This window comes from Hyla sarda, chromosome 3, assembly GCF_029499605.1.
Source record: "Hyla sarda isolate aHylSar1 chromosome 3, aHylSar1.hap1, whole genome shotgun sequence".
Lineage (NCBI taxonomy): Eukaryota > Metazoa > Chordata > Amphibia > Anura > Hylidae > Hyla > Hyla sarda.
In genome coordinates, this window is record NC_079191.1 from 96,162,204 (window position 1) to 96,177,241 (window position 15,038).

The following is a 15,038-nucleotide window of genomic DNA, read 5'->3' on the forward strand; positions in this document are numbered from 1 at the left end:
GATTTTCTTTAAAAGCAGCACAATAGAAAAAGTATATATTCATGGGTATCATTTTAATCATATTGACCCACAGAATAAAGAAAACATGTCATTTTTACCTTAAAGTATACAGGGTAAAAATGAAACCCTCCAAAATTGCGGTTTTCATTAAAATTTCTTCACGCAAATAATAATTTTTTTGGATTTGCTTGCATTTTATGGTAAAATGAGAGGTGTCATTACAAAGTACAAATGGTTGCACAAAAACAAGCCCCATATGGGTCTGTGGATGGAAATATAAAAGAGTTATGGATTGAAAGGCGAGGAGGAAAAAATGAAAACGCAAAAATAAAATTGGCCTTGTCCTTAAGGCCAAAATGGGCTTGGTCCTTAAGGGGTTAAGTGGTTAAAAGAGAAAGAAAAAAAAATATTCTATGTTAAAATGAATGGTGTCATTACAAAGTATGATTCCCACACAAAACAAGCCCTCATACAGCTAATTGGCCAAAAAACAACTTACGGCTCATAGAAGGTGAGAATGAAAAAACACAGAAACACAAAAATGAAAATTGGCTGCATCCACAAGGAGTTAATACTAATACTAACCTATATTTATTGAAGGCAAATGCTGTTCAACCCTACCTGGGCCAGTGTGAAAACATAAATACATTTCCCATCAAACGACTAAAACAACTAGTTATCTATATTCAGATGACAATTTCAATACCCAGACATGATTCCTGCTCGATCTGTTCTACCTAAATATCACTTAAAAGAAGCTGTCTGGCAATGTGAAGCACCTAGAAGGTCTCAGAAAGCACAACAAAATTCTAAATTCTAAAGAGACTAGGCAAAAAGTGCATCATTGGGAGAGCTGCAAAACACTGTTAACAAAAAAAGAACTTAAATGGGAACTGTCAGATTGAAAAACCTTTTTATATGTTGTACACATTGGCAAAACATTAACCTTTCTAATATACTTCATAAGAAAATGCCAGAAGACTTGTCTGGCATTTGTCAAAAAACATCTATATGACCCCCTAAGACTCTGTGGACTTTTGAGGTATGGACGCCATTACATTACATTTCACAAAAAAATATCATACTAACAGCCAGACATGGTGGTACTAGGGTGATGGTTTGGGCCTGCTTTGCTTCTGTAGGACCTGGATGACATGTCATAATTGCTGGAACTATGAGAAAATCCTGATATAGAAGATCCTGTATGTTCGGGACCTAAAGCTCAAGTGCAGTTGCTCTATACCACAGGACAATGATCTAAAGCACACACGCAAGCCCACCTGCCAATATCTCAGGCTGCATTCACACTAAATTTTGTCCATACAGGGACCGGATCCGTCTGGGAGATGGGAAAACCAGGCACTCCCGTATCTCAGCCAGACCCAGCCTGGATCTCATTCATTTAAATGAGCCGGCCAGAGTCAGATAATGACTCCGATCGGCTAATTTTTTGCCCTGTACCGGTTTTCTGACTGGACTGAAAACTACAGTATGCTGAGGCTTTCAGTCCGGCCAGAAAACTGGATATGGGGCAAAAAGGATTTGACTCCGGTCGGTTCATTCAAATAAATCAGATATGGGCCGGGTCCAGCTGGGATACAGGAGGGCCCGGTTTTCCTATCTCCCAGCCGGATCCGCTCCCTGTATGGACAAAACTTAGTGTGAATGCCCCCTCAGAAGAAACAAAACAAGGTTTTGGATTGGCCGGGTCAAAGTCCTGACTTTAATCCCTTTTGAGATGTTGTAGCAAACCTTAAAGCATTACTGTCATTAAAATTACATTTTGACATATCGCACTAGTTATTGTGCTTTACTCCCCAGCTGGCCGTCTGATCCTACTAATGCACTGCCCCGTAGATTAGCTTCATTTGACTATAACTCAAGATTGCAGCGGGTCTGAACGTCATGTCAAAGGTTTGTAAGAATGACATGAATGATTCAAAAGACCAGTTCATGCTCAGAAACCTTCCAAAGTTATGCAAGTTATAGGGCGGCACAACCAGCTATTAGGCTTAGTGTGGCAATTATTCACAAGGGTGATAAAGGGATTTAAATAAATATTTATCTTTAATAAAAGAATGATCATGAAAAACAGTATTTGGTTTATTATATATTAATATGAGTTGGATGATCATAAACATTTAGATTATCCTAAATAAGAGAAATAAGGTGGGGCCTAGAGATAGGCCATAAATGCAAAAGTCCCAGAAAACCCCTTAAAACAGTGATGTCTAAACTGTTGCCCTCCAGATGTTGCAAAACTACAAATCCTAGCATGCCATGACAGCAAAATGCTGTCAAGGCATGCTGGGACTTGTAGTTTTGCAACATCTAAAGGGCCACAGTTTGGACATCACTGCCTTAGGGTGCGTTCACACTGCAGAATCTCCGATCGCTGAATTCCGTGTGCGGAGATTCCGCCTGGCGGCCACCGCCAATGCTACTTCGGTGCTAGGGCCGCAGGGCACTGAGCCGTCACCATTGACGGCTATGCAGTGCTCACGGAATCCGCGCAAAGAATGAACGTGTATTTTCTTTGCACTGAACAATTTCAGCTGCGAAATTGTCCACCGCTGAAATTCCGCAGTGTGAATGGGTCTCGCAGAGACCCATTCACACTAATGTTAAATTCACACCGCAGAATTCCGCTCGTGGAATTCTGCGGGAATTCCGTAGTGTGAACGTACCCTTAAACTATATTGCTTTGAAGAGAGAAGATAATGATTTGGAACTCTGTACAAAAAAACACACAGGGTGAACAGAGTTATGCATTGGGTACATTTTGTAGAAGAATTAATTTTGCCTTGGAAGCGGAAATACCTAAGGAATTAGATTCCTCTCCCTCCATGCACTGCACTGGTTAATCTCTTGTGTCTGGGTTACCTGCCCCACGTTGTTTTGTATTGCCCCTGCCACTTGCACTCTCTCACTGTGTATATTTGGGGCTCCTACCTTCAGCAGCCAATCCGTGCGGGGCACCAGGTACTCACTTCTGATATTCTGCCCTTGTCTCTCTGTCTGCCTTACCTTCATATAAGATTATTTCTACCTCTTGTTTTATTCCTTTCTAAAATCCAGTCCCTATAATACCCGTTTAACCCATAAAACCTGTTGTACAGAATGAAGTCTATTGTTCCTTTTATCCTTAGCTGAAACAGAACCATTGCTTGTGTCAGCACATTTAATGTACAAGTCATTTAGACATTACGTCATTGTACTACAAGTTGATAAAGCCACGGTCCCTTCCTTTTCTTATCACCTGCCTCTTCCACTGTGTATTTAGTTCATCTTATCTCCTCTCTCCCCTCTCCGTATCTCTTTCATATTATCCTAGATCCTCATATACCCTCAATGTTCGTGCTCCCAACCTCTCCTCTTACCTTCTTCCATCCGTTACTACTCTATACTCCTCTTTGCCATTATATCCTTAGAGCTAGATCTTTATCCTGCTTCTCCCCATTGGTTTCCTTCTCATCGTCTCCTTTCTATATGCCTTTTTACTGGCATTACACTGGTTACTGTGTCATATTGTGGAGTGTTCCTTGTTTGAGTGTATAATAATACACATTCAGAGGCAGTCTATGGTTTTCTATATAAGCATTTCATTGAACAGCAGTTGATATACTAATTTAAAGGTAATGTTTAGTTTTACTATCTACAATATGGAATAATCCTGAAATCTTGCAGTTTTTACTCTGGCCAATAGGCCATATAATGAGCTGAAACTTCCTGTTCTATATAAATCCCTGTAGAAGCAGTGTCCTCCTTATCATCACTGATAGGATTACAGTGAATGGTAACACCAGTATATAGAGAAGAGGATCAGACCATTCACAATAATTAATAGTCAATGCTCATTACCTCTCTGCCCAGTGATCGATAAACAGGTCAAATAGCATGCCCACAATATTCTCCCATAGAAGCCAATGAGTCCCTGATTTACGGCACATTTCTAAATGCTTTTACCAGGGCAGAGCAAAAGCTTGGACAATATGACTGCCCTCATAATAATGTACAAAATAAAAAAAAATTCTAAGCACAAAATAAAATCTGGTTAGTACCTGGCTTTACCAGTAGTGAGTAAAATCTGCTGACTACAGGTGAAAAATACCCTATGGATATGTTCAGCATGTACACTGGAAGCCTTTCTAGTGCATATGTCAAACAAAAGGGAGAAATGTAATTTAAAGCCATATATATATATATATATATATATATATATATTTACATTGCACATAGACTGCTTCCCATTTGTGTATTGATATACAGTATATGGATAAAACTATTTGTCAGTACATCATCTTGTGGTGTACATGTAGATCCTGCTCCAGACTCTATTTACCACCAATACTTGTTATTATTGTTATTATTAATACAATGCTTTAGTTTTTACAATTCTGATTTCAGATCTTATCCTCAGTAATACTACAAAAGATTGCACTAGTATGTACCCGACCCTCTATGGCTTGTGAATATAGAGGCAATGATTATTAAAAAGTATTATTTTTATTGTTGAACCATGATTCTTCTTGAAGAAAATTACAGTGGGAGATTCTGTTTTCCCCTCCTTGTTATTGGGGGTTGGAAATAGACAATGAAAATTGAAATTTCCAACCTAAAGGAGCATGTTGACTTTGGTGAATAGAGTCTTAGGTGTAACGTTTTGGTATGTGCCAGTGTGTATATGACCCATATGAATGTGTGCATCAATGATTTCTTCTCATGACAGGACATTCTATCACTTTGAAGTAGCATGGGACAGTTCTATGCACAACTCCCTTCTGCTTAACCGTGTCACTCCATACAGAGAAAAGATCTACATGACACTGTCTGCTTATGTAGAGGTAAGACGTGAACTAATATGGTGCACTCTATAAAAGAAAACTTAAAGGGGTACTCCAGTGAAAACCTTTTTTCTTTTAAATCAACTGGTGCCAGAAAGTTAAACATATTTGTAAATTACTTCTATTAAAAAATCTTAATCCTTCCAGTACTTATTAGCTGCTGAATGCTACAGATGAATTTCCTTTCTTTTTGGAACACTGATGACATCACGAGCACAGTGCTCTCTGCTGACATCTCTGTCCATTTTGGCAACCGTGCATAGCAGATGTATGCTAAGGGCAGCATGGTGGCTTAGTGTTAAGTACTGCTGCCTTGCAGTGCTGGGGCCTTGGGTTCAAATCCCACTAAGGACAACAATAAATAAATAAAGACTTATTATTATAATAACGTCAGCAGAGAGAACTGTGCTTGAGATGTCATCAGAGAGCATTCCAAAAAGAAAAGAATTTCCTCTGTAGTATTCAGCAGCTAATAAGTACAGGAAGGATTAAGATTTTTTAATAGAAATAATGTAAAAATCAGTTTAACTTTCCGGAGCCAGTTGATTGAAAAGAAAAAAGGTTTTCACCGGAGTACCCCTTTAAAGTAGGTCCCTTTCTTGAAAACTGGCTAGTTCTCTTCTTTTGTACTTTTATATACCGTATTTTTCGCCATATAAGACGCACTTTTTCTTCCCCAAAACTAGGGTGGAAAAGTTGGTGCATCTTATACGGCGAATACGCACCTATTGGGTCGGTCCCTGTGGCCATCAACGGCCGGGACCTGCGGCTAATACAGGACATCACCGATATCTGCGGACCTCCAGATGTTGCAAAACGACAACTCCCAGCATGCCCGGACAGCCGTTGGCTGTCCGGGCATGCTGGGAGTTGTAGTTTTGCAACATCTGCAGGTCCGCAGGTTGAAGATCACTGTTGGGTGCAGAATCTTTTTTTTTCTAGATTTTGCACCTTTAAAATTGGGTGCATCTTATATGCCAGTGCGTCCTAAAGGGCGAAAAATACAGTATTTATAGCTTACATCTGTAGTCCAGTTAGCCAATAAAAATTTTCAATTCTTGTCTATATGAATAGCTAACATGGTAAAGTATGTATGCTAAAAATGATGTTTCATTTATGAACAAATTACACAATTTGTTTCGCATTTTCTGACTAGAATAACACTTATTAAAATAAAAAAAATACCTTTCTTTGAAATCACTTACCTATATAGGCTGCTTATATAATGAGGATTTTTAACAATATTTGCATTCCATCCAAGCCAAAAAAAGAGGGACAAACTTAAAGGGGTACTCTGCCCCTAGACATGTTATCCCCTATCCAAAGGATAGGGGATGACATGTCTGATTGCGGAAGGCCCGGCCATTGGAATCCCCTGAGATCTCCCCGAGGCTTCCGTGATCGTGAAGTCATGCCATGCCCCCTCCATTCATGTCTATGGCAGGGGACGTGATGGCTAGTACATGAATGGAGGAGCAGTGATCGCCAGTCATTCAGCTCGTAGTGGAGATCGCTCTGTGCACCGGATGACTGGGGTGCTGCGGCCAGACCCCCCCACGATCAGACATGTTATCCCCTATCCTTTGGATAGGGGATAACATGTCTAGCGGTGGAGTACTCCTTTAATGGGCAGCACAGTGAGTGAATGGAAAAAATTACGGAGGAGCTTTATAAATAGATATGTCAGCAGAAAACTGCCAACACGAACACTGTTAAAATTCCATAATGTGGGGGCATTACAGTGAGGATAATATTACCTTAAAAAAGAGAACCGTATTAATTATTATTATTATGCAAATTAGGTAGCTTGGTGCACTGAGGGTGTTACCTTACCTTAATGCACATAGGTGGCCTCATGCCAGCTTTTCTAACAATGCCAACACAGGAATACTAAGCCACCCTACTACAGTGATCTTGTGCTCAGTATTCATGAGGAGACAATTTTAGGGAAGCGATCAGGTGGCGGTATTGATGCACCTATTTGTAAAGTAATGTCCCCAGTGCAACAAACAGCCTAAGTTGCATATCAATAAAAGGTATCTAACAGAGAAACGGCACATTGAAGAGCCATACTAAAAAGTACTATAATTCTCACTGTACCATATGCCCTAACCTGCTGATATATTCCCTAGGCTATTAACATATTTGCACAGAACTTATTAATTGTAAATTTGTTTCCTAAATGCAAATGCAAAATGAAGCAACTTTCTAAATAGTCTTCAGTAGAAAGTATTAAATGATGGTAGCAGGGGGTATCACTCCAACTCAAAGAGTGGACAGGAGAAAGAATACTTGAAGAAAGCTCACACAGGCTAGAAGAAGGAGGAGAGCACACTAAAGGTAGATTTTAGGGGAAAATCAAATAGGATGTGTTCAAGTATAGAGAGAAAATAGAACTTAAACAGAACACCATAAGGCTGTAAAAGCAAGAGTAAGAACATTTTTAATAAGGACATGTGCAGAAAATGTTTGATTTTTGTGCCATTATAAGTACAATGTATGCTCTTCATAGGTGTCCATAAATAATCATTATTGATTTACTAATGGGACAATATAAGTCTATGAAAAAAAATGTTACACTAAATTGATGTATTTTGGAAAAAGGGATGTCAGTAAAATAAGGCAAAACATATTATATCTGGTCCTAACAGATGGAGAACTGTACACAGCCTGCTGTCATCACTAAAGACTTCTGCATGGTCTTTTATTCTCGGGATGCAAAACTGCCTGCATGTCGTTCCATTCGAAACCTGTTTGGTACAGGCAGTCTCCGTGCCTCTGAGAGGTGAGTTCATGCAAAAACAGATGAAAAAGTTTGTGCATACCTATGTTATCAATGAGGCCAGCTCAATACAAGATTCAGGAACCAAACATGTAAGATAGTCTTACGGAAGGTCCTGTGCATGGTGTCTGTATGGTGGTACTCAATTACAGTGCCTTATGTAGTCTATGTTCCTCTGTATGGTGTCTCAGAAAGCTGAAAATATCTCTATAATTACGCATGTCAGAAATTCTTTTTTCCCAATATAAAAACATTGTTGAAAACAACACGTACAAATGTATTTTATGTATGGTACCACCAATGCACTTTTTAAAACAAACAGTTCCTGGAACATTTCCTAAAAGTTTCTACTTAGACCTTGTTCACACTGCTGTTGGGCTCCGTTAGGTGGAACTCTGTTGGCAGTTCCGTCAAGTTTAGTGGAGAAAAAAAACAGAGCACTATATTTTTCTCTGCTAAATTCCTGTAAAATTACCAGAACACCGACGGGTCCCATGCAAGTGAATGTGGGCCGTCGGGATCCCCACAGTAGCCGTTTCAGGGTCCAATTGGCTCAAGAAAAAAAAAAGAGCTGGTTGAACCCTTAAGGGGTCAGATGCAAACGGCAATGTGATCCTAGCCTAATTCTCACAAAATTACACAACAATTCAGTCCCTTAGAGCACTGTTTCCCTAAACATACTTATATTACCTGAAAAAAACTAAGGAAATCCTAAAAAACATAACCTGTTGGGGGTACTTGAGGACCGCACTTGGACGACTTTGCCTTAGAGCATAAGGCCCCACATGGAGACATCTGTTTAAGGTCTACTGTAGTTCCACACTTTGATCCTAATTTTTCACTTTTACAGTAACCGTGTGACTGGAGTATATGAACTAAGTCTTTGCCGGGTTGCAGAAAACAGCAGTCCAGGTGAGTGACATTTGAATTTCCAATGTCATAATGCACTGTATCTGTTCTGTAAAAATACAGTAAAAATGAACTTGTCATAGATATATGTGAGAAGGTTTAATTGGTGAAGTCCGATATCTTAGACCGCCGCTGATTTTCAGAATGAGATGGCTCTATAATGAGCTCCAGTCCATTGGGAATTACATGATGTGTTGGACTCTGCTATCTCCGGCAGCTCCATGTGCATGTATGTCTTGTGCTCCATTCTGACAAGAAACTCAAGGTTGTGAGGGTTCCCAGCAGTCAGAACCCCCGTGATCATACACTTGGACAAGTGTTAATGATGGGACTATACCTTTCAATCTATAGAAGTTGACATTTGTAACACATCTGAAAATGCCAATGTAATTGTAAGGCTAGGTTCATAATGTGAAACTTCTGGTCAGAATTTCTGCCAGAGATCGAGCCGGCAGCACTAGGATCACGTGGACTACATTGCCGTCCCCATAGATGGCTATGCACTTCTGAGCAAATCTCCCAAAAGATCCACCCAGAAATGCATTGCAGTCTATGGGGGCAGCAATGCAGTCTGCTCAGTCCTAGCGCCGCCGGCTTGATCTCCGGCAGAAATTATGCCCAGAAATTCTGCAGTTTGAACCCAGCCTAACTATAACGAAGAAATAAGATGTATTTGCCACGGTATAATCCTAACCTTTACCTTCAGAAAACCTGCCCTATTTATAGCCTCTAAGCACACAGAGATAGTAATGCAAATAATTGGTGTGAATTGTTCCAAACAGTAGCATCCATAAGACACTGTCCCCATGCTATGTCCTGCTTATACCTAGATTGTTGGCCCAGGAAGTGCAAAGTGGCCAAATAGAAGTCTCAGCACAGTAATAACATCACTGCAAAAATTCCCATGTCATTGTGTTTACTACAAAATCTCACCAAATCCTAGACGCTTTTTTGGCTTAAAACTGACAATAAACAAATCCTGCTGATTTTGATGGGACTGACCAATTATTAATGTGTATGGTGGCTTCTCTAGATAGAGGTCAGACATACATGGCATGTGGGAGTTGGGAGAGATAGCTAAAGGTTAACAATTGTATGGATTATAGCTACCATATGTAGCCAGAACAAAAGCAGCATGTGAGCATCATGTGACTTCTCAGCCACCCTGGTTATATATGGTTGGATATAATTAGTGTTGAACGCGAATATTCACAATTCAAATATTTATTGGAAATTTCGCATATTTGCGAATATGGCAAATATAGCACTATATATTCGCAATTATGAATATTTGTAATTTTTTTTCCCACAGAACACATGACAGTAATCTCATCCCTCCCTGCTTCCAGCTTGTGGTCTAAAGAAGGCTCCTATCCTATTTACTGTGTTAGACTGGAGAGCGAATTTTCACAAATATGAGAATATGCGAATATCATATTCGCGAATATCGTCACTAAAGAATATTAGGAAATAGATAGATGGATAGATAATATAGATAGATAGATAGATAGTTATCCACATGCGCACACGCGCATGTGAAAATAACCACGAATATATATTGAATATGCGAATTTCGTGAATATAGGACGAATATACGTCCATATATTCACGAAATATCGCAAATTCGAATAAGACATATGCCGCTCATCACTAGATATAATATGGTAGTATAGTTGAAAATTAAACAGATGAATATTTTTAAATGCTTCACAATTGAGGCCCATTCTATATGTGTGTTTAAATTACCTTTCTGTCACATTTACCTAGGGATGCAGAGAAGACGCAGACGTGTGCTAGATACTTCTGTGGCATATGTGCGGGGTGAAGAGAACCTTGCAGGTTGGAGGCCACGGAGTGACAGCTTAATCCTTGATCATCAGTGGGAACTGGAGAAGCTCAGCCTACTTCAGGAGGTATATCCCTGGTCCTTTTACCTATCATATTTCCCACATAGAAAACACCAGACTGTTCATGGTATGCTGAGTGCATTGTCTGTATCATGAAGATCTTTATATAAGCCTTAAGTATAAACCCTTTTGTACAAGACTGTGTCATTCCCCCCCAATCCCCTTTTGTGTTGGGGAATGGCAGTCAAATAAAATTGTGGACCAGTTTTCAATCTTATTTTTTGCTGATCACATATATATATACTGTAAATTCAATAAAGTGGCTGATTTATGGAGGCCTGACCAAGGTAACCACCACTACCTCTGTATCGTAAAAGAGAAGGGAGGAGCGCTCCATAGCGTAAAACAGCAGCGGAGGTTGGGTAGGGGTAGAATGAATCACAGCCACTTACCCAGTGTAGTTGTGTAGATCATACACAACAATGATGAGCGTATGTAGATATATCAAATAGGGAACCGTCTGCAGCCGTCAAGCTTTTCAATTCTGCAGTAGAGTGGTGCAGGCTTCTAAATGGTAGACAGCAAGATTTGGGTGGTGCTGACGGACCCAGAGAAGACAAAACGGGAACCATAAAATGGATTTATTGACCAAGATGCAATGTGTTTCGCTGCACCACTCTACTGCTTCTTATGGTCTTATCATTGCACTTTTTTAGGTTGAGAGGACTCGACATTACCTATTGCTACGTGAGAAACTGGAAGCCACACTCAGGGGAGCAACAGACACTCTTACTCCTTCGCCTACAGATGAGATGCTTCCACTCAGTCCCACATGTCAGCTGGCACAGCTCCAAGAGGAAGGCTCCCCAAATATGGAGGAAAATCCTCTGGAGATGGCTAGTGAAAGACAAAAAGAGCTGGCTGCCAAGGTACTGGACTGTTTCTGAAATGTTTATTTATTAATGTATCTAGTCCAGCATAATAACATGGATTGTATTGATGTGTCTGATATCCTAAAATTAAGAGGTTTCCTGTGATTCTCAAAATAAAAAAATAAAAAATTTATGTAGCATAATTGAAACTTTTTTTTAAGTAATGCTGGCCATGCACAGGTATTTATGGGCCAAACCTGATAATCTCCCAACAGCAGATGTCAGGGAAGAGAGGGATCAGGCATGTTGGATTTAAACTGCCCGATTCTTTTTCAGTCTTAAAGGGGTACTCCAGGCAAAAACATTTTATCCCCTAGGATAGGGGATAAGATGTCAGATTGCTGGGGGGGGGGGGGGGGGGGGGGGGATGGGCGCTGCTGAGACAGGTGCTGAATCTCCAGTTTCAGAAACCTCCAGGTTTCCGGGACTGGGGACGTGACATCACGCCACGCCCCCTCCATTCATGTCTATGGGAGGGGGTGTGATAAGGGATAAAATGTTTTTGCCCGGAATACCCCTTTAAGGTTTTATATGTGTCTGTCCAGCTTTAAAGGGAAAATCATGTTCATGCTGCCTTAACCATAAGTCATTGGGGTGGTCCCCACCCAAGTGGTTTATGGTCCAGGCAGCATAAATAGTGATGACGGGTTCCCTTTAAGCACTAAAAACTTTCTCCAGCACATTGTCATTGCATAGCAAAGAGGAGTATTTGCTTGGTCTGGCAGGAAAAGAAAGGAAAAGGAAGTGCCTGTGTGTCCTACTGGCAAAAGAGCCCATCTGTGGTCCTGTTCCCTAAAATTTAGAGAATGAGAAACAGCTGTGCACCATGGGGGATGCTCTCAGGGACGCAATAACAGCAGTAAGAGCACTAAAAGTACCTTGTCACCACTCTGAAGGGTTAATATAACAAAACCATACAAGTATATTTCAGTATTGTATAAGGGTTGCCCTGACTTCCCTCTGAACAACTCCTGTTTATATGCCTAAGAAAGATGTCATATGGATGTCATGGAAAACAGAATCTGCAACATAATCTGCCAAAACAAGTTTATCTGCCGCTGCCAGTCTCCTACACTTCAATATGCAATAGTTTATGCCATTGATGCTAGTTACATATGGCAGAAAGACGCCCAACAGGATTAGGTCACAAACATTGACCCAACAGTTTTTTGGGGACAGCCAAAAACATATGTAAACATATCTTGTGTTAAATCATTGTATATCATTTAAATGCTGTCTTGTTTTGAAATAATAATGCTGAAATGTTTATATTTCTAATGTCATCATATGTTTTGCAGTGTCTTCGTCTCCTCACCCATACCTTCAACAGAGAATACACTTATAGTCATGTGTGTGTGAGTGCAAGTGAAAGCAAGGTGAGAAAAGGACAATGCATCTATCTCAATATAATGTATTTAGGACGAGTTCACATTCACACAAGTCGGATTTGCTGTAATAATTCCCCAGCAAATCTGACCTAATATTTGCTAAATATTATGTAGATTTTGGTGAAGAAAATTTTTGTAGCTTGTGGACAAGATTTGTTAATATTAGGGATGTCCCGATACCATTTTTTTAAGACAGAGTACAAATACCGATACTTTAATTCTAGTACTCGCCGATACCAAGTACTAGTACTTTTATTTTAAAGGGAATCTTGACACCAGGGTGACCCAGTCTCTGGCGCTGCTTACCGTATGATATGTGGGTTCCTTGTTGTGCGCAATGGGGGCGGCTGCTGTAGTATGAGCCAAGATTTCTCTCTTCTCCATTGGGCAGAACAAAAAATTTGCATTGGCGGCGAAACCGATGACCACAAGGTGAGCAGCAGTAGAAACCGGGTCACCTGCACTATCTACCTATAAATTCAAGTCAGTGCAGGTGACTGCTGTAAGATTGCCTTTAATATGAGGTAGTATCCCCTTGCAGACACTAGCAGCAACCCCCTGTAGACATTAGTAGCAGCCCCCCTGTAGAACGCAGTCCCCCCTTGTAGACAGTGCCCCCCTAGAGACAGCAGGCCCCCCCTTGTAGACAGCAGGCACCCCCTGTAGACATTAGATGCAGCCCCCTGTAGACCGCAGCCCCCCTTGTAGACAGCAAGCCCCCCTTTAGACAGCAGCCCCCTGCAGATGTTAGTAGCAGCCCTCCTGTAGACCGCAGCCCCCCTTGTAAACAGCAGGGCCCAATTTTGACATTAGTAGCAGGCCCCCTGTAGACCACAGCCCCCACCCTTGTAAACAGCTCACCTGCGGCTGTCCTCTGTCGGCTGCTGCTGCCCCTTTCTTCCGTCCGCATCATGGCGTCCTATGGAGGAGCATGTGACATACACGTCACTCTGCTTCCTCCGTAGCATTACGCTGGGCGCAGTGGGGGAGGTGGAGTGACATGTCACATGCTCCTCCATGGAACGCCATGATGCGGACGGGAGGACGGGAGAACGGGCAGCGGAGCGGCAGCAGGTATCGGATTTGGTATCGGGTACATTGAACAAGTCCCCGATACCAGAGAAATGGCTAGTATCGGCTCCGATATCGATACTAGTATCGGTATCGGGACATCCCTAGTTAATATCTGTATACTTTGTTGCTATTTTATTTTTCTGTGAACTTTCCATCCACATATCTGGATAGAAAATCCGTAACAAGATATATTGTGTACAGCACTGCATGGTAAGTGGTGCTATTTACATATGAGATAAGGAATAACTTGTCATACTGTTTTTTTCAGCTGTCTGAGATGTCAGTAACGCTCCTACGTGACTCCTCTCTTCCTGGCCTTGGGGTCTCAACCCTTACACCTTCTAGTACCTGCCCCTCCCTGGTAGAAGGACGATACTGCAGCCCAGAGACCAGGTCAGTATAGACCACCAGTCAGAGTGTAGAAAGCAATGAGGCAGCATCATTACTCCACAGATGAGAGGGGACAGAGGTAGATGACTGTATAGTAATAACCTTGACAGGCTGCAGGAAGTTGATTTGATCTCTCATTGTCAAATGTAGGATAAAAAGATAATGGTGATCTGTGTGGGATTTGCGCAAAGAAATATAATAATAATTCTAGATGTACTTTACATAATATGAAATGGGTTATTTCTGTCTTGAATTCTTTAAATGGGCAATGTCATTTGTTATACGTTTGATATGTCCTAGCGACATGTCAAACGTTTTGATCGGCAAGGGTCTGAGGGTTCAGACCTCCCAAGTTTAGGAGGACTAGTCAGGAGAAGTTCAAGCTTAGTGTGTTCTCTCCTGACTATCACATGACACAGAAAAACTCGCCATATAAGTCTATAAGCGTGTCTCGATCATGTGACACAAAGGCAGGAAGAGGAGTGTGCAGTAGTGCAGACTTCTCCTGGCTTGTTCTCCTGATTGGCGGAGGTCTGAATAGTCAGACCCCTGTGAAATTAAACCTTTGACATGTCACATTTTTTCAAATGACAGGATATTAGATAAAGATTTTATTGTACATGTTTTTACTACATATCAATATTCTAATGTAACTCCACTCTTCTAAACATTCCAGCCCCCAGCCTCTCCCCCGTGCATTTAGCCCAGAGAGGGATCCTCCAAGCCCTTCAGGGGAGCTGCAAAAGTCTCCTAGTGATGGAATCAAGATCCCTCTTAGACTGTTTAATCCTGACATACAAGAGATACGGGTCAGGTATGTATGAAATTGGACTGGAGGTACTATTACTCCCAAGCAGTACTGGTGTTAGTAA

The 15,038-nt window shown here is 41.0% G+C and overlaps 1 protein-coding gene across 4 annotated transcripts in view; it reads left to right on the forward strand.

Moving 5' to 3' along the window:
- KIF1A (kinesin family member 1A) overlaps positions 1–15,038 on the forward strand; it is a 331,661-nt gene that overhangs the window by 310,581 nt on the left and 6,042 nt on the right. For 2 of the 4 annotated variants that reach the window (XM_056564691.1, XM_056564692.1), the window contains 9 exons: positions 2,959–2,982; positions 4,730–4,844; positions 7,496–7,629; positions 8,477–8,538; positions 10,303–10,448; positions 11,099–11,311; positions 12,613–12,690; positions 14,045–14,169; positions 14,843–14,980. In XM_056564691.1, coding sequence (XP_056420666.1) covers positions 2,959–2,982; positions 4,730–4,844; positions 7,496–7,629; positions 8,477–8,538; positions 10,303–10,448; positions 11,099–11,311; positions 12,613–12,690; positions 14,045–14,169; positions 14,843–14,980 — 1,035 coding nt within the window. The remainder of the gene's footprint in view (positions 1–2,958; positions 2,983–4,729; positions 4,845–7,495; positions 7,630–8,476; positions 8,539–10,302; positions 10,449–11,098; positions 11,312–12,612; positions 12,691–14,044; positions 14,170–14,842; positions 14,981–15,038) is intronic. The other 2 variants (XM_056564693.1, XM_056564694.1) reach the window with 1 other exon arrangement.